This window comes from Ursus maritimus, unplaced genomic scaffold (assembly GCF_017311325.1).
Source record: "Ursus maritimus isolate PB19 unplaced genomic scaffold, ASM1731132v1 scaffold_14, whole genome shotgun sequence".
In the NCBI taxonomy this organism is placed as follows: Eukaryota; Metazoa; Chordata; class Mammalia; order Carnivora; family Ursidae; genus Ursus; species Ursus maritimus.
The window spans coordinates 56,951,997-56,979,089 of NW_024423786.1; the positions used below are offsets into that span (position 1 = coordinate 56,951,997).

Genomic DNA, 27,093 nt, shown 5'->3' on the forward strand with positions numbered 1-27,093 from the left:
GGCCCTCAACTGGGTGTCCCAATGCCCACACCATCCACGTCAACAGCTCAGTTTGTGGAAAGGTGAGTGGCCTACCCAAGGCCACAATCCAGGTGTCACTCCCATGGGATGGGGGAGGCCTGGCCAGTCCCCACCCAAATCTGTCCAGGCACCTCTCCCTCGGCGCTCAGCGAGCGGCCACTGAGCCTGGAACCTGGGCCCCTTCACACTGGATCTGCAGCTTTCACCAGGCTCCCCCAGCCCCAGGCCATCTTAAATTCACATCGACTACAACGCCAAGACCCTAGGCGCACCGTGGTAGGGCCCTGTGCTCCCCACTCCAGTGGGCCGCGCATGCCTGAGACCGCTGAGGAGGCTGAGGGCCAGTGCAGGTCTTCCCTTGGGGACGCACAGCCGAGAGCGGGGAGGGAATAAAAGGACACAACGTGGGTTTCTAATCCAAACGCACTTCTCTTTATTCAAACCAGGGTCAAACTGGTCAGTGGGGACGCCCTGAAACCACGTGTGTGGGAGAACGGCTGACACAGCCTCCCTGTCCCTGCTGCCGGGGCGGACGCGGGGCGGTGCCCGCAGAGGCTGGGCAGGCGCGGCCCCCACCGCGCACCTGCAGACGGCGCAGGCAGGTCAGTCGACAAAAGCAAGGAATAAACAAAAAACAAAACACGCTCAGTAGACTTCCGTAAGCTCCCAGAGTTTCTGGACCAACGAGCCCCAACCCTCAAAGCCAGGAGTGAGGCACTGAGAATGCCCCTCACTGCCACCAGTGCCGACGGAAACCCTGCTTTAAATTAAAAAATAAGCCAGTATACATCGTAGAAAATTTCTCTTAAAAATCTCACAATTTGTAAATGTATATTTTTTCTTTAACATAAAAGTTTACAATATACGGTAAAACAAAAGGCTCAGGAAAATAATTCCAAAAAAAAGGAAGAAAAAGAAACCTGAAGTTTTTGAATTAAAGCTGAAGACATTTTTTTTTTAAACCCTGTTGTTGAACCAGTGACGTTTTTTTATTGTGCTGATGGGTTAGAGAAAGAAATATATTTAAAAACTTCAGTCCAGACACCCACAGCCGCCTCCAAAAGCCTCTCGCCCCCCTCCCCCCACCGTCGAGTCGCTATTTTTCTGCCAAGTTTGTGATTGTCACGAGTTCACAAGTTCTAAATCCTGGGTCTCAGCCACCCCGACGTCCACAAGGCGCCGGCCGGCTAGCGTCGGTACGGGTGGAATCCTTGCACGTTGTGGTTCTGACCTCGTCCAAAGCCACTGCCGCCGGCGGGGGGGCCCCCCGAGCCTGGCACCGAGGGGCCCCCGTAGGAGGGGGGCTGCTGGCTGGGGTCTGAGAAGCCCTGTCCAAAGCCAGCCAAGTCCTGTCCGTAACCTGTAGGGAAAAAGCCCGGTAAGCTCGGGAGGGACGGCAGCTCTGCGCGGACGGCCTAGGAGGGATCAACACGCACACAGCCCATCCTACTCCCCCACAGGACCCTGACCACAGTCTCTGCACAGAAGGAAAAGCAACTCAGAGACCTCGAGGACCCCCTGGTCTGTCCCATCCGTCCTCATCCTCGGCCTTGCCTCCCCATCCACTCCCAAGGACCCGGGGCTGGGCCCCGGCGGCCCCTCTGAGCCACTGGAAACCTTTGAGCTTGGAGACGTAAGAGTACCTGGCCTGGCTCCGTGGCCCAAGGGCTTCTAGAAAGTTTATTTTTGAGTGGAGTGCACAGGGAACTCAGACACAGCCCCCAGAATTTAAGAAAATGTCAGACTAGCACCAGGCCTCCCTCCCAGATGACCGCCAGACCCGAGACAGTCCTCTCTGCAGAACTGACCCAACCTGGCAGCTTCCATAAAACCGACGGGTGCAGGGAAAGACTGTGTGCCCAACACCAGGTGTGACTCACGGCACCACGCCTGCAGAGACTGCCTGGGTCGGGCAGGTCCCTCCTCCACACAGGACCTAGACCCTGCACCTGCTGACCTCAAAAGGCAGGGGAGGCGCCTCTGGAAGGGGAACAGCACCAGACTGCACACCTGGGATGGAGGTGTGTCCCGGGGGCCCCGGGTCCCCAGCAGCAGGTGCACGTAGGCACGGGGGCCTATGTCTGCTGCCCTACAGAAGCAGACCTCCTGGGGCCAGTCGAGATCCTCGCCCCGGCAAGGGCCCCGTCCCGAGGGCACCGCCAGGTCCACCCCCGCCCAGGACGGCAGAGGCGGCGTCCGCTGCCCGGGTGCAGGCGGAGTGGGGGTCGTGGATGAGGAGGCGCCACCTACCTAGGCCACATCACTGCTCAGCCTGACCATAAGGGTGTAAACAAAGTATGGGCCCGAAGCCTGACGGGTCTTGAGAATAGGTACCCAGGCCTGGCAAGAGACGAGACCAGGGTGACTACCCCAGGGCAGCCTCCACAGAGGGGCGGGGCCACGCTGGCGGTCAGCACGCCCCCACCCAGGGCTGCTCACGCATGCCAGACACCACATGTCCTGCTCTGGGGGTGGGGGGCTGACAACCCATGGCTTGGGGACCGCTGCCGGGCACGGCGCCGGGGGGACAAGCCTGTATGATGCTGGGCTGCCGGGAGCAGCTGGCCAGGGATGGCATTCAAGGGCAAGAACAGCTTCAACTGCAGACACAGCGGTCTTAGGCCAAACACAGTTTGAGCAACGAACTGGGACTGGCAGAGCCCCAGGCGAGGAAACGTGGGCTGAAGCTGTGGCTCCTGCAGGAGCCCCGGGAGCCCTGGCGACAGGCAGCAACCCCCCCCCACCCCCGCGTGGCCCAGCAGAGGCGGCAGGAGACCCCCAGATGAGGGCCTGCTTGATCCGGGACACCTGGCCCAACCCTGTCCTCACACGACCTCCTCCCTCACAGGCTCGGTCGCCACCCTGCAGACCCCAGGCTCAGAAGCACCTCCTCCAGGAGCAGCCCCTCGAGTGAAGCCCACGGTAACACCCAAGCCAGTGTGCGCCCAGACCAGAGCCACGAAGCCATGTGGCCCAGAGGTGCCCGCCCCGTGCTCAGAAGAAAACGAGGCAACCAAGGAACAGGGCCCGCCAGGGGTGCCCCAAAAGCCCTCGCGTCATCCTCCTAGGGGCCCTGTCATAGCTCCGGGCTCCCAAACCCACAGGCCCTGGAACACCTGCTGCATGACCGAAGCTTTGCTAAGACTAGCTCCCTGGCCAAAACCCAAGAGACTGAAACCCTGCTTTCCATCTTGCTCGACCCTGTCCAACCAGCCCCTGCACAGCGGGCCTCCCGCCACATTCCCGCTGGCGGGGAGGAAGGCAGGCGATGGCGGGGCCAGGTCTCCAACTCACCGTACTGACTATAGGGGAAGTCTGGCTGGGCCGTCGGAGGCTTGCTCATGTCTGGGGCGGCCTGTGACGGAGGCGGAGGGAAGGCCAGAGGTGCTGCCCCGGGAGTCGCAGGTGGAGGAGGGACCCCCGGGGGGGCGAACTGATCCGGTGGTGGGGGTGGAGGCCCGTAGCCAAAACCTGCACACAAACAGGAGAGAAAGCCACAGACACAGTGCACGGCCACTTCCTGCTGAAACCCACTGAGCGGCCAGGCCCTGGGGACGTAGCTAGGGTGGGCCCGGGGCCGAGCGTGAGGCAGGGACCCCACAGACAGTACTCTTGAGAAGGACAAAGCCCGCCTGCCAGACGCAGCACAGCCCTCCACCACAGCAAGCCTTCCACTGCGTCCTGGGGCTCGACACCCCTGTTTCTACCCACCCGTCTTCTGGTTAGAACTCAAATCAGACGTGGTCCAGGCCAGGGAGAGGCACACCTGTTCCATGAGGGGCCACATGGCTGCCAAGCGGCCTGACCCAAGCTGGGGTGCACTCCGACAGAACACACCCGGACCCACAAGCACTTGCCAGCAAGACTGTGGGATGACTGTCTGGGCCGGCCACGTGGCACGTGGAAATGACAGCAGTCAGCCACAGTGTGTCAGGCAAGGGCTTCTCATCACTGCTGAGGACCTAGCCACCAGGCGTGGCCGCACGGCCACCTTTCTACCAAGGGCTAGCACAGAGCCTTGCAGGCGCGCTGGCTGCCCAAGGCCCAGGTGCCCCACCGCAGAGCCGAGCACAGGCGACAGCTCCTGACACACTCAAGCCCCTCACTGCCGAGTTACGACACCAGGTCCAGACGCCCCAGCGAGAGGGCACACTTCCCTCTCAAAACAGATGTGCCACCCACACGGCCCTCCGAGCAGAGGGACCAGGACAGGCAGCACCCCAGCCACGTGCCTCAAGCTGCAAGGATCATCTTGGGATGGGCCCCCAGCCCCCCTCCAGGGGCCCGCAGGACTTACTGAACTGTGGGGGGGCACCGTAGCCCTGTGGGAAGCCCTGAGGAGGGGGGAACCCTCCGGGAGGGGTGGACACGATGTAAGAGGTGAATGGTGGGGGCGGTGGGGGAGCTCCTCTCCCTGCAGGCGGCGGTCCATAGCCACCTGGAACACAGGACGCAGAGGTGAGTGAGGGGGAAAGGGTGTGGCGCACATAGCTCCCAGCTGCCCAGGCCCCCCGGGGGCCCACCCCAGTTCAGATTCGGTTCTCTCTTGGGTGCCCACAAATAAGGACTTACCAATTGCCTGTCCTGCCGGAACCCACATTCCTAAACAGGAAAACAAAGAGGGCGGTCGGTGTCCTGTCCGTGTCCCAGCCTAACAGCTGACCCACCCCCAGCAGCACTCGCCCTGCTGGCAAAGCCCTCCTGGAAACACTCTCCAGGGGCTGGGCGTCCTGCCGCGCTGCGGGCACGGGGAGGACGTCCCGGCCCCGAGGAAGGCATCAGAGGAGCCCGTGGTGTCAGGAACACAGGCACCTGAGTGTGGGAAAAGGGCTGCCACTCGTGTCCTGCTTCTATGGGGGAAGGCTCCCCAAGAGAAGCCTGCTGGTCAGGTGGCCCTGGCTCTTCGACAGAACCCACCAGAAAGGGTGAAGGGGACACCCACAGACTAGGGGCTCCAATGAACGGGTGGGACCTTGACCTTATGCTGGGTGGTGGGAGCCTCAGGCCGGCTACCAGTCAAGTGCTAGTGGGCAAGAGCTCTGGTCTCAGTAACTGGTCTCCTGTGGCTGTGTCCGCCCCCCCTCCCCGGCAAAGACTTATTTATTTGGGGGAGAGAGAGAGTGACAGAGAGCACAGGTGGGGAGGAGAGAAGCAGGCTCCCCACTGAGCAGGGAGCCTGACACGGGACTCAACCCCAGGACCCTTAGCCGAAGGCAGACGCTTCACTGACTGATCCACCCAGGAGCCCCTATGTTTTATTTTGCGATAAAATATTTTAAAAAAGACAAATCTGAAAGCTTTGGCTGGCTGGTGGGGTGGTGTGGAGGTGGGGGTGGGGCGTGCCAGGTGCCTCTGGGTGCAGACAGACCCACCTGGCCTCCTTTTGCCCCTCCTTGGACACCGTCCCTTCTTTGCACTTCTAAAGGAGGCACAGGCTACCAGATCCCGTCCTGGGGGCCCTGGGAACCTCAGCCCTTCTGCCAGGCTGTCCTTAACCACTCTGCTGACCCTTCGCGGAGGCCGTGACAGCCCAGCTAGCATCAGCCCAGAGCCCAGGGAGCAGGAGCAGATTCAGAAGGCCCAGGAGGCAGGACTCTGTGCCCCCTTCCAGCCGGACAAAACCCCCAGACTCCCTTAAAGCATCTGATCTGAGCCTCTGAGATGGCCAGGCCAGGCCCGCTTCCCACTCTAACCTCACTGACAACTGTTTCCCACGGTGCAGCACTTGCTGGGGCGATGGCGGCACTGACAGACTCTACGATCCACCATCCACCCGGTCCTCCCGGCTTCCCCTAGAGGCACTGTCCGGCACGGCCACGGACCACAGGGACAGCACGCATGGCCGCACGCGGCATCTAACTCTCCCTTAGATGCACGTGGCCTCCTCCACAGCACGGCGCGTGGGGCGAGGACACTCCTGCAGCTCCGCTGCCTGCACTGAGACCCATGTGCTCAAACCACAGCTGGGGCCTCACACAGGTGGCCCAAGCACACCACCGAGGGTCACACCACACTCACAGGGGACCAGGTGAGGACGTGGAAACCAGCTCCTTTCTCAACTGTGGGCCGACTGGACAGCACCCCTCTGGTTCAGGGGCTCTAGGGTTCCCAGCAGAGCCCACGTGCTGGCTCCTGGGATGAGCACACAGCTCTGCATGCCAACCCTGCAGCTGGACAGGGAGGAAGCCCCACCTCTGCCGTCATGTACTCCCTCAAGGCCTGCACACCTGTCCAGCCAGCACTGAGCCCCACCTCTGCAGGGAGTCTGCAGGAAAAGGGGGCGACTATGGGGAGCTGCTGCCCCTCAGGCTTGGGACCCTGGCCTCCAAGCAGGCCTCCGTGACACGGCTGCCGGGGCAGGGGGGCGGGGCACGACCGGTTCTGGGTACTGGAGCCTTACCCTGCGGGCCGTATCCTTGCTGCCACAGCCATTGGCGGCATTGGGCACGACCCGGCTGCCCCACTGACTGGCACCTGGCTGTCCCGGCGCTTGGCTTTTGCTGTCCCGTGGCTCAGCCCGTTTAACTTCCACCTAGACAAATGAAGCTCTGGTTTAGGGAGATGCCGAGGGTCCTGGACCCCCTTCCCTTCAGACACACCCTCAAATAACTTACGACTACACTTAGCATCTTATTATGACTTAAAACTAAATACTTAACTATAAACCTTATTTAGGCCAGTATTTTTTTCTTTAAAAATTTATGATTTTTCTTTTCTTTTTTTTTCTTTTTTTTTTTCTTTTTGCTTAAAACATGTTTCTCAGGTACAACAGATGTAACCGTAAGACATGTTAAGCCCTACCCGCTGCAGAGCACGGACCGAAGGCCGAGAGCCCTCAGTTTTGTGTGACAAGGGTCTTTCAGTCAAGGTGAAATGACAGCTTTCTCCTTCGATGGCCTCGTCACCCCAGGGACACAGAGACCAGGACCAAACAGTCGCAGCCCTCTTCCCGGGCTCTCAGGGCCCCAGCGCGGCAGGAGCCGGACGCCACCCCAGCCCCACGGTGGAGGAGGGAGTGGAGGAGGGACCTCCGCTGGGCAGAGCCAGGCCGGCAGACACACAGACCTTTCCAGAGCCCGCCCACCCAGCCTGTGCTTTAAGCTCATACCTGAGAAACACAGTTGGTCTACTTAGGTGTTTTATTTAAAATGTCTAATGGAAGATAAAGACTTACCTTCCCCAGGCTAACGCTTAAAGAATCTCAATTAACTCAAAATAATGTCAGAGGGAATGGATGTGATAAAGAGAATCTTACATTACATCTAACAAAAAAAGTAAACAAACATGCAATAAAATGGACATTTGAATCAGTAAGCAATCTTCATACTGTGTTAGGTCAGCAGCCCAGGACCCTTCCTCTTTTGGACGTTGCCAGGATCCGCAGCACTCGGAGGGGCTGCACCGCGGGAGCGAGCGTGCGTGCCCTCCTTGCACCAAGCGCTGTGGCCGCCAGAAGGCCCCCTCCCCTACGCAGCTTTTATGATGTGGGCAGACTGACAACTCAAAGACCCCCAATTACAGGGCTGCCTCAGTACTGAGTCTCCAATTTTTTTTTAATGATGAATTTTAACGAGAAGGAAGAGATAATAAATCCACTTGGAGTCATCCTTGGGGTCTCACAGTCTGGTGGGCTAAGCATTATGTATGCAGAATTCCATCAGTTCTGCCTTCAGACCCCTTCCCTTTGGAGAACAAACAGGAAGTGGGACAGAGGCACAAAGACCCTACCTTCCTGATGCCCCAAGGACACTCCAGGATAGGAACAAATCCCCGTTAGCTCAAGGCGATGTGACAGCAGGACCAAGGGACCCGTTTCAAAGAGCTCGAATTAATGAGTCTTCACATACTCTCCTTAAGGGAATTTGGTTCCTGCTTACAAGGCAAAGCAGCCCTTGTAAATTTTTTTTTTTTTTTTTTACTCTCTTCCTATCAGAACACGGATGCACTCTGGTTTTAATTAGAAGTGGGACCCAAGCCCTTTACGGGGACGAACCCCCACCAAGGAACCGAGAGGCTGCTGTGGCCTGCCCACCAGTGAAGGTCGGGCAACGGGAACAGGGCGAGCCGGGAGCTGCTGCCAGGAGCCAGGCTCCCACACGTGTGCACCTTACTTTAGAAGTCGAGCCCCATACCGAGAAGCCACCTCAGTCTCCGCTCTGTGCTCCGTGCAGACCAGACTCAGACACCGATGCGTCCTACAAAACCGGGGCGGGGCCGGCCGCCTGGAGATAGGAGCAGATCCGTGCGCTTAGCAGCCTTTCTGCCCCTAGAGCAGGACCAGGCTTCCTCCAAGTTTTAAATGTCACAGTACCTTAAAATACTGAACGTGGACTCCTTTGAACTTGTGTTCATAACTGGCATGCGTCCTTGAAATCTGCATGCTAATTTTAAACTAAAAGCTTCAATGAACGTCGGAGCGAGATTTGTGTCTGCTGCTGAGGTTCAAATGGAATTAATTAAGCCCGCAACGAAACCTCACCACCTCTATGTAAAAATAGCTCCACGCCGCTGTGTTTATCAACTTTCAGGGAGCGGCTGTGGGGCTGGGGTGGGAGTGCTGGAGAGGCAGGAACTTGTGGTGCCTTAGTCCCTCCGCAGTATCATGATGGACAAAAACAGCCGTGGTCCCGTCCCGAGGGCAGGACACGTCAAAGGGAACTAGGGAACGCCGCCCGCGTGACACCCGCCGGCCGCCAGGGTGGGCGAGCAGGCTGCAGAAGGGCGGGCACAGGAATCCTGCAGAAATGCGGACCCAAAGCCTCTCACTGACTCTAAGAGATCCCACTGCAGAATTTCTACCAGCGATTCATTTTAGAGTGAACCTCCCCAAGAGCTCTGGGGCCCCAGTCAAACGAGCAGGGGCCCCATTCTGAGCCGGCCGTCTCCGCGGCAGCAACACAGTATGAAGATGACACCAGAGGTCACTTGACTGCATGGAGTTAAGTACTACCGAGAGCATGTGGTCGGGACCGGAGTTCCACAGTAAGTGACCCAAGTAAAAAGAACCAATCCTTCAGGATGTTTACGTCTCTTTCAGTTTGACGCGGAACCTGTTGTCAACGGTCCGCTGCCCACCACACATCGGGGGCGGCAGGAGGCAAATGGAGTGCAGGACAGACATCTGAAGGAGTGGTCACTGAAACCAAGCCTGAGGCAACCTGCAATTTCACTGGAGGCCAGCCCAGGAGGCCCCCACAGACCGTGCCCCTCGGCCGGGGGGCCACCCCACCCACCGGTCCCATGTGATCCCGAGCGAGGGGCTCCGGGAGCAGAGTCGGCGAGACGGGAGACGCCACGCCGCGGACAGAACCCCTCGGGTAGGATGGGCCCCTTGCTTCTGCAGGAGGAGGCCCGAGCCCACACAGCACGATAGCCCAGGGCGACTCGCCCGGCCCTCTTTCTGTTCCGGAATTATCGTTTCCAGTGAAATCCCTAAGTTGCCTAAGACTTGGTTTGGTCTTAAGGTAAAATAAAACTACAACTACACACTTTTTTGCCCATGATGTCGTGAAAATGCATGTTGACAGCCTGGTCCACTGATTGTTCGTCCTCGAAAGTAATAAATCCAAAACCTAGCCAACGACGAAGAGTGAATCAAGGTAGCAGGGCGTTGTGACACAAAACAGGATGATGAACAGTATCAGGGCCGGGCCGAGGGGTCGCCCGAGGGTTTCAGGGAAGCGCAGTGTGTGAGGCTGCAGGGCGGGGCCCGAGCCGGCGATGGAGGCAGGGTTCCGCGTGAAGACACGGTGGGAACCCCCAGGGGCTGGCCTCAGAGAGAGGGCGGCCTGGACAGGAGAAAGGCGAGGGCTGGGCCCACGCGCGAGCCCGGTGCACCCGGTGTGTGCCAGAGCACCCCGCGGAGGGGACCGCGGGTCGCGGGCGCTGCCTCGGGCGGGGTGTGTGCCGTGGGTGCGCGGCTGCTTTTCTGAAACCCAAGATTCTCCCCCTCGGCTTGCAATTTGCTTTGCAACTAGTGCTGACAGCAGCCATATATCGTTCTAGCGCGTTAAACAGAAGTACGGTCTCTACACAGTTAGTGCCTCGCTAAGCTTATCCAACACTGTTGGGTAAGCCCAAGGAGTCCTGTCAAAGTAACATACGTCTGTATACAGGTATCTATCTGTACATATCTATGTAAATAAATACACAGAGATACAGGCCACAACGGGTTCCAGCAGGTCCAACTCTGCTGTCAGCAGCAAGAGCAAGAGGCACCATACCATCGAAAAGAGAATTTTAAAGGGAAAAAAAATTTAGCATTTCCCAAACACAAGAAAGTGGCAGTATAAACGAAGTTTGGTTGGTCTGGGTGAGTGTGACCGCCCAGCTAATGTGGCATGTCTGGTCCTCAGTCGACTGCACTGTCTCCCCCGGGGCCCATCTGCTCTAAGCACAAAAGGACGCGTGCGGCAGACAGCTGCCAGAAGGACCCCGAAGAACAAAGGACGGGTGAGGGGAAGGGCTGAGAGCCCAGACTGGGCTCAAGAAGGGCATGGGGTGCGGAGGGGGGCAGAGCAACTGAGCGTCACGTGGCCGGTGCAAAGAGCCCAGGTCAGGCCTGCGGTGCGGAGCGGGCAGGGAGGGGGCGTCGGGAAGCAGCAGCCAAGCCCAAGGCCTCTCAAGCTGACGGGAGAGGGACGCTGAGGCTGCAGAAGCTGGGCTGTGTGGGAAGACTGTAGGTAAAACCTTGGGATGTGTGGGGGGGAGAAGACAGCTCAGAAACTTGGAGATGACAGCCTAGCAGGGAGGGACACCGGGACTCAGGCGGCTTCTGATGTGTCTCTGCACACGCGTGTGTCTGAGTGTGACTATGCACACACTTACGCAAGAATCTGCACACGGCGCGCGAGGAGCGGGGTCACGGCAGCAGAACAATGACAAGACACACAGAAGGAGACAGAAGCTGGAGCTGGGGGAGGGGAGTGGCGGGCGGGATGCCAAAGAGGAAGGTGTGAGGCGAGCAAAGGCAGCGGCCAGGGCGAGGGGCGAGGTCAGGGCTTCACTGTCCCCAGTGAGACACATGCAGAACCCTCGGGTCAGGGACAGGGACATGGTCTTAGATTGGCCGAGGGGGAGGAGGGAGGCGGAGCCCTGGAAAAGACCTGGGAAGGGGAGAGAGCAGGATGAGCTCTCTGGGACGCCCCCAGCCCACCGGGGGCTCCTGCTGTCGCTCCCACCCTCTGCTGGCCTCGTGCTCGCAGGGACCTGACGTGGAGGACATTGTGAGCCCCCCACGGGAACATGAGCCCCAAAGTCAAGGCCGAAGTGCCCTCCCCGCCAGCTCCTCCTGCCTGCATCCCCAGCCCACAGCGGCCTGGCGTGCTCCCCGGGCCCAGGGCGAGGCCTCGGGGGCTGACTGGGGGGTAGGACTCTAAGAGCAGCCGTCAGGATTCCCATGTCCTGAAGTTTCACAAGACCGGAGGCAAATGGTAGAACACAACGTGGGTGATGAACAGCATGTTAAAAAGTTAACATTTTCTCCAAGTGCAGGAGTGTTTGCAACCACAGGGCCCGGTGGTCCGTTATAGCCAAGAGGCGGTGAGTCTTGGGTAAGGAGCCCGGGGCGGGGCGTCTAGGGGTGCGTCTGTCTGTCAAGAGGCGACATCACCACTGAGGAAGCGGACAGAAACACACTGAAACTTCGTTTACACCCCACTGGAGCAAAGCCCGTTCCCTCCTCTGACTGCGGGACTGGCCTGTACCTGTGTGATATAATTTAGCACCTGGAGAAGAGAAATCTAAAGAGATATCGTTAATCACAAACAATTCACAGAGAGAAAAGGAAAAACAACTTACTTAACGTTACTGTACTTCACTATGAGACACTTAAGTACGTCACTAAGCATGTACGCTACGTTAAAGTTAAGCTAAGACTTAACAGCTTAATCGACATGAAGTGAGGATACGTCACTTATCATGGAGGAAGAGAAGGATGGAAGTTCAAATGGCAAACTATTCTCCAGCATGGCGGGCGCATGCTGCGGCGGCGCCGGCTCTGTGCGCTAGGGGGGCCTCCGACGGGGCTGGGGCAGGGGCTGCACGGCGCCCAGACTGCCAGGGCAGCTCACACAGCCGGTCCAAAAGCGGTGGATGCACCAAAACATACGGCCGGGCACAAACAGCAGCAGCCACAAAAAAAATTTTTTAAATAAAAACAAAAATAAATAATAATAATAAAAAAGGGCACGGAAACCAGGTGCCCGCCGTCCCAGCCCCACAAACCCATCAGGACGTGCGAGCGCGGGCAGCTCCCGAACGCCACAGGGGTGCGCTGAGGCGGCTCCTCACCCTCCTCCCGCTGCCCCACGGTCTCGGGGGAACAAGAAACAAGAAAAACAGGGGAAGCCTGGGACGGATAAAGGGAAGTCCACGTTCAAGCCGAGCTGGGGCAGACCTAGCCTGACGCCGCGGGACGAGACCGGCCTGGGCAGGGACTCCAAGCGGGACGCAGCCCTGTGTGACAAGTGCATCCTTCGAAAAAAGCACCAAGCTTTCAGTACACATTTAAAAACAGAAACCATATCAAAATTCATGTCACGTTGTAAAAACTTCAAAAGAACGAGCCAAAAAAACCCTGTGACGTCTGACCTTGGGAAGCAGACAGGCTGGGGCTGCACAGGAAGGGCCTACGTTTTAATCGTGTCTCCAAATCATCCTTCTCTGAGGCAATGCTCGCTACCACCACCACCTAATTGTGAAATAGTTTGCCATCTGAAGGGGGCAGGTCAAGGACAAACTCCATCTCTTTTACCTCGAGGCCTCTGCTTCTCTGCGTCGTAGATCATAACCACTTCTGTGACCTGCAAGAGAGACGAGCGTTCGAGAACCCGGGTGCCACGGGCAGCCACGGGCACATCTGGCTACCACAAAACTCCTGAGGCAAATGACAGCTTGGGAACATCTCCAGACACTCCTCGGGAAAGTCCTGAGGCAAAAGGCCGGCCTTATGGGGTTTGATGCCTGAGACTCACGGGACCCAAAGGAGGCCAAGGGAAGTGCATGCTGCCCCTGCCCCAAGTGCTCACGGGGAGCCCCACACTCCAGCTGGGGAGGTGAGAGCTGGGAGAACCATAGTGCGCCCTTCCATTCACAGACAAAGCCCAAGGCTCAGAGGCTGGGACAGGAGGACCCAGAGCTCTGGTGCTCAGCCACACACTCCAAGACCACCCATCTGACCCGCACGCAGCTCGGCACTCCTGGTACATGTCCAGCCAGCAAGCAGCCCTCTGGGGGCCCTGGCTCACTGAGCACACGTCACCATGTGCTCTGGCGCTCCTCATTCCTGGCCCAGGCCCTCGGCATGCTCAGCCCCCCGCCCCCCGACAGACCAGCGGTCCCACCAACAGGGTGTGTGACCCGGTGGGAACCCGGGGTGACACCGTGCCTTTGCCTCCAATGACTGGGATGGCCCCCCACATGAGCTTACTTGCTAGCCGGTCTTCCCTACTACAACGGAGTTTCCTGCAGGAGCCCAAGTAACTCTAAACCCCCATAAGATTCTAAAAGATTTCAGCCTCTTCCAGAAACAAAACCAGCCTTGGGAGAAGGTCGGCTGTCACTTTCTCAGGAAACACTGAGAGGTGACAGGTCCAAAACTCTCACGACGCCTAGCCAGAGAGTGAGTGCCCGGCAGCCCGGCGGACGGTGTGAGCTGCCAGAGCCGGGCAACACCGGTTCCAGGCCAGCGGGGTCTGCACTGCTGCTCGGGGGACCTGGGCTAGAACATTCCCTCCTGTGATGAGACAGCAGGCTGGCTCCCACGGCCAAGCCAAACCCTGCTTCTCCCTGACACCACCTAGCGCTTTACACCACGGCGCTCACAACCAACCCAAAGGGCCTTCCAGGAGATGGGCCTGGAGAGCTTTCGTCTGCCTAAAAAAGCAGTAAACCCTCTCCTGGACTCTGGCTTGCTTTGGGGAAGACACAGGCCCAGAGGAGAGAGCTGCCAGGCTTGACCTCCACGGACATCTGGCTCTACCACTCCCACCCTGACCCGCCGTGCTCTGGGGCAGGGACAACTCACCACTCCGAATTTCTTGAAGTATTCCCTGAGCTCTGTCTCACCACAATTGTGAGGAATCCCACCGACAAATATCTTATTTGATTTACTGTTATCGCTCCTGGGTCCTTTCTGCTGTTTTAAGAAGGAAAAAACGGTTAGTCTGCGTGGGGAGCCCTCACAACACTCCCCATGGTGAGTATGTGATGCACGCTGCACTGGTTTTAAGACCCAGCTAAAAGCCAGACCAAAACACTCCAAAAACCCACTAAAGAGAACCACAATCAGCAAATATCTAACTCTCCTTTCATTTTCCTACAGAGACCTGTGGCGACTCGGGGTCAGGCACAGGGGCACGTGCAGAGCACAGGGTGGGTCCTGTGTCCAAGCATACGGAGTTACAACAACTAGAGAGCACAGAGCTCTACGACCTCAAAGGAAGGACTCTGGGTTTGGCAGCCATAACGGTGAAAACTAGCAGTTTTTTCAGGTTTGCAGCGGGTAACAAAAAAAGGACTATGGGAAGTTCTCGCTCACCTCACCTGAACCCAATGATCCCACCCTCGGCGGGGAGGGTCTCACCTCGGAGGGAAACGCTCACCCAAGCTTGTTGACGCTTGTGCGCAGAGGAGGACCAGAACCTCAGCTCCCGCTCCTGGGATGCTGCCTCCCCCCTCACTGCACTCCTCGCACCCCCTGTCCTTCCTGTCCAAGGGGCTTCCGGGCTCCGTTGTCCCAAAGGCTCTGGACCAATGCCGCTGAGCTCTGGGGCGGGAGAGAGTCTCACGGGTACACGTAGGGGTGCTCTGCCTCAGTAAAGCTGCTAAGAGACTAAAGGACACGAGCAACCAAATGGAACCTGAACGTGGCTGGGATTCCAGTCTGAAGAGAAGAGCTACGAAAGCCCCCTGAGAAGTGACCCCAGGGCCGCAGGAGCACTGTCTGGGCACAGGTGGTGCCAGGGGCCACTGCCGACATTCCCGCTGTGGGGGTGGCCGCTGTGTATGAGAACATGCTTTTAGGAGACACACGCTCCAGAACTTAGGAGTGGACACAGACAGAGATGGGATGCAAACACAGATAACAAGGAAAATATTAACAACTGATGAACCTAGGCAACGTGTCTAGGGGTTTGATGTATCACTCTTCTGAGTGTTCTGTCAAGTTCCCAAAAAGTTTCCCAACGGAAAACTGGGAAAATAAAAACTGTTCCAAGGGTCTGAAGGCCCTGTGTGCCAGCAGCAGTTGGATCCTGCTAGAAATGCAGGTTCTCGGGCCCTGGCCCAGACATCTGCCCTGCCTCCAGCCCAGCTCTGGCCAGGCCCTCCTGCTAGGACAAAGGCATCCTGGATGATGGTCTTCTCTGAGACCTGCTGGGTTGGGGAAGGGGAGGGATGGGTGATGGACAGAGGATGGGTCTGCTCCAACTGGCCAAGCATCAGGGGCCACCCACAGCTCACAGAGAACCCCCGAGGAGCCGCCACACGGGCGAATTTCCGAACCAGCTGTTCCAACAACCAGCAACCAGGCTCTCGGACAGGGCCAGCTGGGCCCTTGCCTGTGAGCTGCAGCACCTGGAAGGGAGCAGCCAGCAAGCAGAAAGGTGTGGGGGGCAGAGGCAGAGGGTGCTCTGACACCCGCCCCCCCGGGGCAGGCTGGGAGCCGCCATGGCAGAGAAAATGGAACTCAAACTGATCACAAACAGGTGTGGAGGTCCTTTTCTGGTTTTCAAGGCAGACGAGTAAGAACATTCTTGGCTACAAGTAAATACACCACTAGACAAATCCGAGCAGTGCTTTGGTGCTCAGACAGCAAACCAGAACATCTCCGCTGCTCTCAACGGTAGCGAGCAAAACCACCAGATCCAGGCACGTATTTCCTTCCTGCTGGGGCCGTGGCGCACGTGGAGAGGCCCCACCCAGCCCGGCCTCTTACCCATCCTTCCTTGGGCCGTGTCCTCTCTGGCTGCATCCCTCGAGGCGTGCATGGCTTTGGGTCAATCTGCAGAAGTTTCAAACAAGTCAGCTGTAAATATGAAGCTACTTTCTCTAGAAAAGGTGTCAGCAGAGCAAACAAGCCCATGCCCCCAGTCAATTCATCCCAAATCCAGGCCCTACTGCCCCATCCAGCCTAAGCCCAGAGCCGCAACCCTCTGAAAGTGCACCCCGCTAAAACGCTCCTTCACGTGCACGTCCACCGAGGCCCGGCGGCAGAGGCAAGCTGACGGGGTGGCGCGTGGCAGGGACGGAGGGACAGGAGCAAGCGGACTCCAGGGAAGGACACTTACGTTTCGGCCGTCTAGTGTGTGTGGTCTGCTGGCCAGCACCGTCCCCACACAGTTTGGGTCTTTAAATTTGACAAACCCAAAGCCTCGAGACTGGTTGGTGGTTTTATCTTTCATGATCACACAGTCTACGACTTCTCCATATTGGGAAAAGTAGCTGCGTAGAGTCTCTGCTCAGAGATTGGGACAAAAACACAAACACACACACCAGAGTATTAAGCACTGGCTCAGAGCTGGTGTGTCAAGCACACAGGCACACATGCTCCTAGTTCTTCAGCCTGACCTGGAAAGTGTGGAACCAGCAACTTGTAAGCTGGCTTGTCAACTGACTGGGAGAGGGGGGCATGGTGGTGTGGGTGTGCATTTGTGTGGAAGATGGTCAAGGACAGGAGACCCACGGGAATGGACGGGGTATTGCAGACACAGACACATTATGTGTTCACACGAATTAGAAAGGGTGCAACTGACAATGGCCGCGGCCACAGGTACTGGGAACAGTGAAGTCTGAGGGAAGGCAAGGTGACCACCGGAATGCCAGCAACCACTGGCTGCTTCCTCCTCAAGCCTGAGCTCAGGGGCTGCGCCAGCAAGCCTCCAGGCCTCCACACGCCACACACCAACAGTCTCCTGCCCTCCGTACCCCTCCCGTAACTCTGGTGAGACATCAGGACAGCCCCCAGTCAAGCGCCCCTCCTCCCCAGAATTCAAGACAATAAATCAATCAAGAATTAAAACAAACAGACAACCCAAGGTAAGAGCGAGCGATGAGTGCACACAACCTGCAGACCAAGGTCACAAGCCTGCACGCGGTGCCTGGCACGCGGGCCGGTCCCCACCACCTACCTTGCGTAGTGCTCCAGTCCAGACCGCCCACGAAGAGCTTCCTGCAATCCAACAAGGAACCACTTAGCGTCAAGACAGTTCTCACCTCAGCCACCCCATCCCAAGGCGGGACTCTACAAGAAGCCGGTGCAGACATGCTGCCTTGTGTCGAGGTCAAGGCACTGACACATGTCCGCCTCAACCACCGCCCGGCCTCGTCAGCTGTGGAAGCAATAAATGACTCTGAGATCTGCCAAGACGGTGGGGGTGACTGTTACAACATGCAAGTGAACACATGTCCAGAGCCACACGTGCGCAGGGAGAAAACGAGACCTTGCAAACAGACTGACAGGAGCCCCCAAACCACAGGGGCTTTGGGGTGGGGTTATGGGGCATACTTCCCCAGTGCTCTTGCAAACACTGTGGACTTAGAAGTCAAGGTCTGAAAAGCACATGCAACAAAATAGAATGACGGGGGCTCCAGGACAAAGCCTCCGGTACCTTCCACGTGGTCATGAGTAAAGACCCACAAATCACTGGAACGTCCCTGGAGCTCCAGACTCAGCACTGGAGCCCCGTCCCACATCTCCCACCCCAGGGTAGCCTGGGCTGCCCTTTCAGGCAGACACATTAGAACTTTTCAGAGGAACCCCACAGTTGCCCCTGTTGCCAACCGGCCTCTCTTCTGCCCAGCACACCTCTAGGGCAGTTTCAGAACCCATAGAGCCCTTCCCCTTCCCCTGGACTGGCGAGGCCTGAGGTGAACTGAGGCACTGGAGCGGGTCCGGAGGCGGGCCCGTGTGGTAGGGCCACTCCAGCCCTCACTGGTGCCACGCTCACTGGCATCTCTAAGAAGCACGGGCCCCTCAAACATCATTCAGACCTCCCACAGCTTGGAAGGTGGGTATGACAGAGGTGGCGGGGGAAGGGGCTATGAGCACTGTCATATGCAGACTGGGACCTGGACGCTAACTGGCAAGGGCTTCAGATGCCAGCATGTGGCCGAGGCTCAGTCCCCGTCTGAGACTAAGGGTCCTGCAGTCCCGATGTCTGCAGCCGACCACACCACAGTCAGCTTGAAGAAAAGATGACCCCCGCAAGGGTGATGGCACTCCTGCCCCTGAGCAACAGGGGTGACCTGTCCTCCACCCCAGGACAGACCCCGTCGAGGTAGCCAGTGCGCCTGTCACCCCTGCTCCATCCAGGGACTTGAGCTCCAGCGTGCCAGCCCCCGGCAAAATGCCTCCAACAGGTGGCGGGACTGTCAGGGGCTTGGTCCCACTCCAGCCTTTTCTCTGAGGAGGGGCATTTTGAATTTGGTGTGTGAGAAATACTGTCCCCACCACCAGACGGGTACCCTCTGCCGTCCTCAGAATGGCCACAAACAGGCCACCACGGTAGGGGCAGGCCCTTCTGTAAGGACAAGTCTCATCGAGCAGCAGAGAGAGGCTCCCGTCTAGGCCTCATTAACTGAAACTCGTGTCTCCTACACACCCCTTCAGAGTCAGGCCAGGCATCCTCCGGCCTCCCAACAATCCCGGGGGAGCGGGCCTCCGCGGCCACCCAGGGCGCTGCCGCCAGCGAGCGAGCTGTGCCTCAGGCCCCGCCCCCGCAGGGCCTGGCACCCAGTAGGGGCGCAGAGCGGATGACTGAAGGCCCCAAGGCCGGCTGGCACCGCTGAGGAGCTGCGTGTCTGCCCACCCCTTCCACACAGGAATGAACAAGGGTTCGCTGTGGAAAAGCAAATTCATGCAGGAAAAAGAGATCTCAAGCATTCTCAAAACACAAAACCTAATTCACGGAGACAAATACCAGCTTCTAGTTAGCATGCATCCAACCAAAACAGTAAGGTCATAAACAGGTATCCTTCCAAGCAACCCAATCCTCTGCCACCCACCCACCTATGGAGGAAGGAACTCGTCTGACCAGTCCAGGCTTCAGCCCTTGTTTCAATTTCACAATCTGGCATGAAGGAGAAAAGACCAGAAGCACCATCACCCGCACAACTGACAAGGCTGGACTCTGCCCTGTGGGTTGGACAGCAAAAAGCTATCCGCGCTGCACCCTCACTCCATCATCTGGGCCCTCCTTGTGCTGCACTGATTTCAGAGGCTCTCGTTACAAAACAGCACACACCCAAGGGTCCACGTGAAGGGTCACGGGGCCCCGCTCACTCCCCAGTACTTCACCCGAGATGCACACGGCGTCTGGGAGGGGCACCCACAAACAGGGCAAGATGTCAGCCACTGCTGAGTGAGCAGGGAAAAGAGTATCCAGCCACTCTGCTTACTCTTCTGCAATGTTCCGCAAGTCTGAAGTTAAAGTCCTAAGCTATGAGAGATTTTCACTACTGAGGGAACAGCAGGATCTCCCTCTCCCCTGGCCCTAGGCTCTCTGAGCTACACACCAGGGGACACCTTTGCAGGCTCCCCGTCCATCAGGATGGAGAGCCCCAAGCCTCCAGACAGCACCGGGCTAGCTGCTCTCCCTGTTCCCATTTCCTCTCCTCCCACTCCAAGGGCGCACTTTCCCCAGTCCACACACAGGAGCCACAAGGTTCCCAAGGTCCTGGGAGGCCCCCTCCAGAGCCCCAGCACAAAGCCCCAACCTCTGAGCCCCAGAAACCACAGGGCTTTGGCAGAAGCAGCCAGGAACAGCTCCATCGCTGCCTGGGCAGCAAAACCATCGCTAGTCAACAGAGATTATGTGCACGCCTGACACAGAGTGGGGGGCTGCTCGCCCTGCCACCTGTCCAGCGGCACCCAGACGGTCTCACAGGGCACTGTGTCCATCTCCGGCGTTGATGGGATTCTGCAGATTAAGGGGAGAGCTGACTGCGTGCTTCCCCCTCCAGCCCTTCCCTGCTCTTAAGGGTGCAAGAGTCATGATTCAGCTGAAACTGACAGTCAGCCCCCCCAGTCCCCGAACCCCACAAACCAACAGGGACCCCCTGGCTCCATCGAGCCCTGCCAGGTGACCCAGAGTCAGGTTCCTGAGGGGGAACGGGCAATGCCACTACCAGGAGGGCCCAGGAGAGGTGGCTCCCAGGGCCTGCACCTTGACAGCAGGTGCTGGTGACTTCCTCTTGGAAGGGGCTCTGCAGAAGTAACTGGGGGCACCCAGCTCTGGTTACCTCTCCCCTCCCCCACCCGCTGGGATGGAACCCCGCTCTGGAGGACCACGCCGCTCTTGCTCTGTGTACTTTAGGGCAGCCACACGGTACTGGTGCCAGAGAGCAGACCTTCAGCGGCTTCCCCTGGCCCCAGCCAGCCACCGCAGGCTCTGCCCCCTCACAGCATGCGTGCAGGCTTCAGAAAGTGCCAGCTTGCCTGGTGAGGCGGCCACCAGTAAGGCAGCAGTGGGGCAGAGTCTGACTCTGGAGGGCAAGCAGCACAGGACCTGGGACCAACCATGGTTGTTTAGGAAATGGCTCTTTCTGCTTAAAGTACACACGATGTAGAGCCTCTGCACCTTCCTGCCCCTCCAGTGAAGTCACCCTGGGACCTTGTCCCCCTAAGTACGTCCTTGTTTCCCTGCAGGGAAGCAAGCAGCTCTAGGAGGAACACACAGCGCTGGCCCAGGAGCCAGGGAGCCACCCCACTTCAGGGCCCTTTCACAGCAATAGACAAAGTCCGGGAAGCAACTGTTGGGGCTCAGGCCTTACCCCAAAGCCTGCCTGTGCAGGCCCTTCCCTCAGCAGCTCAGGCTTCCCTCCTGCCAGCAAGGTGAGATCACCCCCTCCCAGACCACTGTGCGGGTCGAGCAACACATGCAAGAGAAAATCCCAGGATGCCCCAGTGCCTGGCATGAACTCCCGACACCCACAGACTCCCACTGTGAGCCCCTCCACCTGCGCTCCCCCAGACAGGACCAGTGTTCCCCACCACTCCCTGGTACCAGGCAAGAGCCTCAATCAAACACGTAACCTGCGGAAGACACTACTCACGATTCTGAGACAGTGTGACACCGTGTGAAAGTACAGTCACCCCGTGAAGGCGACAGTGGTGCAACGTACAGTCGGGCCTGGCCCCGATCCCCGCCATTCCCTGCAAGGCCTGTACTGGCTCACCAGGAGCATGGGACTCCAAGCTCTGGCTCGTCCTACCGGTGACCTTGGCCAAGCCTCCTGCCCTTCTAAGCCTCGGTCTGTCCTGCAGAGAGAAGGGTTTGACTTGGGGCAGAAAGTTCCAGTACAGCTCCCAGCAGGGGCTCTAGGAAGGGTATCAGCAGGGAAGCACTCTGGGGGAGTTTCTGCGAGCAGGGCAGGCACATCACCTGGTGAAGGTGCTCAACCCACTGCCAACGCCGAAAACAGAAGTCAACCAGGGCACCATCAACCTTACAGGCGTCAAACTAGTTCCTGCTACAGCCGACAAATCCTAAGCCACGGGAGCAAGTGGCAGGGACGCCTTGGGAACCAGGCCGAAAAGAGCAGATGTCCCCAAACAGGTGTCTCATTTGCCAGAGGATACTGGGCGATATCTGGGGACATGTGTCATTGTCACAACCGGGGGTTCTCCTAGTACCGAGTGGGTGGGGGTCAGGGATGCTACTCAGCCCCCGCAGGGCCCAGGGTGCCCCAAATGTCAGCACTGCTAGGGAGACTCTGCTCCAAAATGCAAAAGAGAAGCAACACTAGCTTCTACCCCCAGAGGTCTCCATCACCCTCTCCACTGCAAGAAGCAGCCCCTTCCCCACTCAGGACCTCTCTGAACCAAGCCATTAGGGCCCCTCCCACCTCCTGGGCACTCAGTGAAAACAGGCATTTAACAAGTCCCCACTCTTCCAGGCCCAGGCCTCTGGCCTCACCCTGTCAGCACCCCGGGGACTGATGGGACTGCTGGGCCACTGGGACAGGTGGGGTCACCCGCTTTCCATGCTTCAAGCTCCAGCAGCCATGGACTCGTGCCGCCTCCCTGCACCTTCTCTCAAAGTGACCCGCATGCTGCCTCACTTTCTCTCTGAGGAGCCCCTCCTTTCCCCGGGATTCCCCCCGCGAGGGTGTCCAGTTGGCCCTGCCTTACCCACAGAACACGCGCCCGATAAAATCTTCCTCAAGCCTCTCTCCGGTTCCACAACACAAGCCGGCTGCCCTACAGGCTGGTGGAACAAGACGCCTCCGGCCTAACAGGAGCCAGCCCGCCCCCTGCACCTGTGAGCACCAACAAGGTGCCAGGCGCCTTTGGAGGCCTACCAAAAGACCGGGGGTCTGATCTCCGTAAGGCTTGAGCCGGTGCCAGTTCCAGAGTCGGAACCGAGAGACCCCCCCCCCAAGGTGAGTGCCTGTACCCCTGGTCGCTGGCCCCAAGGGAGGCTATCAGCCTGTTACACACCTGCTACACAGGGCCACACGTGACACTGCTGCTCCTATCAGCCCTCTGCCCTCAAGACCCAGCCCTCCCGCTGCTCTGGCTGATAGTGACAATCAGAACGATGAAAACACTAACTAAAACCACCGGTCTCGGCCAACTTCCTCTCTCCCGCCAGACTTCACAGGGACCGCTGAGCCGGCTCGGGTACAGCCACGACTTGGTGAAGCTCTCCCTTGGAAGACTCAAACTCAGGAGAACACACCCCCATTGGATGGCACCCCATGCATCCACACACTTGCTGAGGCCTTGCCCCTGCACCCCTACATGAGGGTTCATGTTAGGGAAAGGGGAGCAGCCCTTCCCGCCTGGCAAGCGCTCCTTCAGGAGTCACTCAGACGAGGCTGACCAAAGACCAACGCAAAGGAGACTGGAAATGAAGGCGGACGTCGTCAGAGATCACTCGGACCTGCCACATCCTGCTAAATCTGCCATGATCTGGAACTCAGTGCCACGCTCACCCCCACATGGTAACCACCCCAGCGTAGGCAACCGTGGCCCGCTCACAGGAAACTGCAAGACGGCCCTTCGTTGGGGAGCCCAGGGGAGTCACCCGCACTGTACGAGGACAGCCAACAAGAGCGAGGAGATAAAGTGGACCCTGGACTCCGTCATCAATGGAACAGAAACAAGGATCCTACGTAAAACAGAAACTGGCCGACGGTTTTTAGCAACAGAGTTCTACCTGCAAAGCAATTAAAGGGTTCTGGGACACCTGTACAGCTTTAAATCCCAGGCGATCCGGGTGGATATGCAAGAGTGGGGAGGAGAACGTGGCCAGGAAGGGTCCCCGAACCCGTCCTGCTGCTAGCTCCACAGCGTCCCCAAGTTGCCTCTGCAGCCCCAGGCTTGGATCCTCGCAGCACACCTCAGGGGTCTCCAGGCTCCCTTTCCTCCTAACCTTTTTCTGCTCTCCCTGCTGAGAGAAAGAAGCAGCCCCAAGCCTGAAGACCCCCACCCTGGGCGGTATGTGGTTGCATTCTGGAAGGCCAGCACCATGGGGATGTGGCAGGCCCGCAGACTCTCCTGTCAGGCTCAGCCCCACTTCTGGAGCACTTTCTCCCTATACCCTAGTTTCCCATCAGAAGTGCTGCAACTTTTCACCCATGTAACACAAAGAACTCACCGTCTTGCAGTCCCTGGACATGCTTTTTAACACAAATCAGACCAGAAGTTAAGGGTCCTCTTCCCAGTCCTCTATGGTGTGGGGTTTTGAGAGACAAAGCCCACAAAAGGCATTTATGTCCACAGGAGTAACGTGGAGCTGGAAGCCCTGTGGGGCCAGTCATACCCCGCAAACAATGACTTACCAAATTAAGCACTCGAGCAGACACACTGCGTCTCTTCAAAGCTAAGGGCACTGAGAAGCGTACACCAGACCACAGACACCCAGCCCCAAACTGCACAGAAAAATGTAACCGTAAAACCATGCCGATAGCCTAGGAGCCGCTCTCTGCAAAGAAAACTAGACCAAACCCCTCAACTAGGGCAGAAATGGATTTCCTAGCTCCTCTGGGATCACTTGCTCACATCTCAGGCTCCTTTAGCACTAGACAAGGCTATAATTACAGAGAAAAGCTCCGCTCCGGTCAAGGAGAGTGCCCGAGGAAGCGAGCCTTTTCTGTCCACCCACTGGAGGTATCTTTCTTCTTTCTTTTCAACGCGTCTATTGGTGGGCTCGAGGGGGCTGAGCCGGAAGGTACTCCAGTTGCAGACCCCCCATCGGACGGTCGGTGCGCCCAGCGCTCTGGCTACGGCTCGGCTCGGGGGCCGGTCCCACGTGACCTTGGCCCTCGGGCCCTGAGTCCGCGCACCTTCCTTTTCTTCGCACTTCGGGAAGGGTTAAGAGTGGCAACGAGGCAAGCCGCCGCCCCGACGGCGGGGTGGAAGAAGTTGCGCGGCCGCAGAACTGGCACGTCCGGGACCGGGGCCGCCACGTGCGCCTCTCCGCCAAGTTAGTGCGCGGGCTGGGGGAGCCCCGGGAGCCCCAGGTGGGACACCGGCACCCAGGCGCCCGGGGCGCCCCACAACCCTCCGCTTTCCGCTCGAGGTCCCCCCCGCGAGAAGTCCAAGAGCCGAGGGACACAAGGCGTCCCAGAGCCCCCAGGCTCCCGTTCCGGGTCCTCCTCGGACAGGAAGCAGCGGGGGTGCGCCCGGACCCTCCCCGGGCTCCGCTCGGGGTCCCCCAGCCAGAAATCCAGCCGCGGGGGCGGACAACACGCCCCGGACCGCCAGGGTCCCCGCTCCCGATCCCCCAGCGGGAAACTCGGGCGCGGCGGCGGCGGCGGCGGGGACGCCCTGACCGCCCCCCCCACACCTCCCGGTTCCCGTGCCGGGTCCCCCTCGGCCAGGAAGCGGCTGCGTCCGCCCCCCCCCCGGGCCCTCCCAGGGCCGTCCCGGCCAGGAAGCGGCGGGACGCCGGACTCCCAGGCTCCCGCTCGCCGCCCCCCGACCCCGGCGGCCCCGGCGAGGGTCCCCGGACCCCCAGGCCGCCGGCCCCAGCGCGGCCCGCCGGCGTGACCTTGACGGGGGCCGGGGCGGCGTCTGGGCGGCGGCGGCGCAGGCCGGCGCGTCCTCACCCGATCTCGTCGGCGCCCGAGTTGTTCATGGCGGCGGCGCTCGGCGTCCCGGGCCCCCTGGCTCGCTCCCGCCTCCGGAAGGTCACCGGCCCCGGCGCCCTCCCCACAGCCGCGGCCCGGATCTGCGCAACGGCGGCGGCCGCGCTGCCTCCTCCCCTCAGCGCCAACGGTCACCGCGCGCCCCCGCGCCCGCGCCGCCGCCCTGCGCACGCCCGGGCGCGCTCCCGCACGGGGCCTCCGGGGGCGGGGCCAGGGGTGCGCCCGCCGGAGTGCGTGCCTGCGTGCGCGCCTGCGTGCGGTACCGCCGCACGGCGGCCTTGCTCCTCCGCAGCTACCAGCGTCGCCGCGGAGCGCGCTGGGAAGTGGAGTCCCGCGCGCCGGCCCCGCCCGGCGGAGGGGAGCGCGCGGCCGAATCGCGAGCGGGCGTGCTGGTGTGCGTGTGTGCGTGCGTGCGTGCGTGCGCGCTCGCGCTCGGGCACTCCGAGCTAGGCACCGCGGGGCGCAGGCGCGGCTGGGCTTCCTTGTTTGAGCTCAGGTCGGAAGTGGCGCGCGGGGTCAACGGTGGGTGGAGGCCACGCCAGGTGCGGGGTCACGCGAGGCGGCGGTGCCCGTTTCCTGGCCCGCGTCTCGGCTGCCCCCGCGGAGCTCGTCTCCCGGGAGGAGAGGCTCAGGGGAAGAGCTAGCTGGGCGTCCCCGCCGCGTGTCCCCGCCGCTGCAGATGCGGTTGTGGGGTCAGCGCTGCAGGCGGCCGCGCAGCCCAGCAGTCGCCCGGCGCGTCCGCACCTCGCGAGGACCTGTGCCCTGCTGTCAGGCGCCAGCGAGTTCATTTATTCATCACCGTAAAAGTAAATGAACGGAGGGAGCGAAGGAACTAGGTCACGGGCAGACAGCACAAAACAAACCGTTCACAGCACCCCTCACTTCCCCCGCTTTATAGTTTGCAGAGCACGTGGGCATCCGTGTCACTCACAGCAGTGGCCCGAGGAGAGTAACTCCTTAGTCCCCATCTGCAGGTGGGAGAGGGAGGTCCGGCCGAAGGGAAGGCAGTGGTCCCAGCTAGCGTCGGGCGGGAGTTCCGTCTCCGCCCTGGGAGCTGTCCTCACGTACCGCTCTAACGTTCTGCAAGTCCCGAGAAATAGGTAGCTGTTGGCAGGGACTGGTACCCCACTGCGGGCCCGGGGGAGCTGGAAGGACGTACCAAGACGTGGAGAAGAGTGCGCTGGGGACAGGCTTAGCTGGGTGTCGGTGATGGGTTAGCAAACATGAAGCAGACAAAGGCGGGAGGCTCAACAACCCCACATCCAGGAATTTATCCCCCAAATGCTGGCCCCACGGTGTGCACAGAGATCTCCCGGGATGCTCACAGCCCACTATTAGAAGAGCAGACAATTTGAAACAACCCACACGTCCATCCATTGGTATCTGCATAAATAAACCATGAAATACACAGGATGTGGTCAAATGAAGGAAGGCAGATACAAACTGTTTAAAATAATATATTTTTAAAAATACAGAGACTGGGGTGCCTGGCTGGCTCAGTCAGTAGATCATGCAACTTTTTTTTTTTTTAAGATTTTATTTATTTATTTGACACAGAGAGAGAGACAGCCAGCGAGAGAGGGAACACAAGCAGGGGGAGTGGGAGAGGAAGAAGCAGGCTTCTAGCGGAGGAGCCTGATGTGGGGCTCGATCCCGTAACGCCAGGATCACCCCCTGAGCCGAAGGCAGATGCTTAACTGCTGTGCCACCCAGGTGCCTCAAATCATGCAACTCTTGATGTCAGGGTCATGAGTTCAAGCTCCACATTGGGCATACAACCTACTTAAAAAGATGTATTAAAAATAGAGACACCTACCAGGGATAAAATAACAGAGTCATGTACCTGCCACTGGAATAAACAGATGTTAGTGCTTTGTTACGTTTACTTCATATCTTTTTAAAAAGATAAACTAGCCAGTTGGTTTTTCCCTCCTTCCCGACTCATTTCCTACCTCCTGCCCCAGAGCGAATGCTGTG

The 27,093-nt window shown here is 59.0% G+C and overlaps 1 protein-coding gene across 1 annotated transcript; it reads right to left on the minus strand.

Moving 5' to 3' along the window:
- Nucleotides 1-430: 430 nt before the first annotated feature.
- Nucleotides 431-25,249, minus strand: DAZAP1 (DAZ associated protein 1). The gene is given in 13 exon segments (XM_040629723.1): nucleotides 431-1,381; nucleotides 3,316-3,492; nucleotides 4,319-4,459; nucleotides 4,594-4,623; nucleotides 6,422-6,448; nucleotides 6,451-6,553; nucleotides 9,511-9,593; nucleotides 12,776-12,824; nucleotides 14,048-14,158; nucleotides 15,959-16,024; nucleotides 16,311-16,477; nucleotides 17,151-17,191; nucleotides 25,078-25,249. Coding segments are annotated over 13 exon segments (1,197 nt in total). The 5' UTR covers nucleotides 25,107-25,249; the 3' UTR covers nucleotides 431-1,208.
- Nucleotides 25,250-27,093: the final 1,844 nt, after the last annotated feature.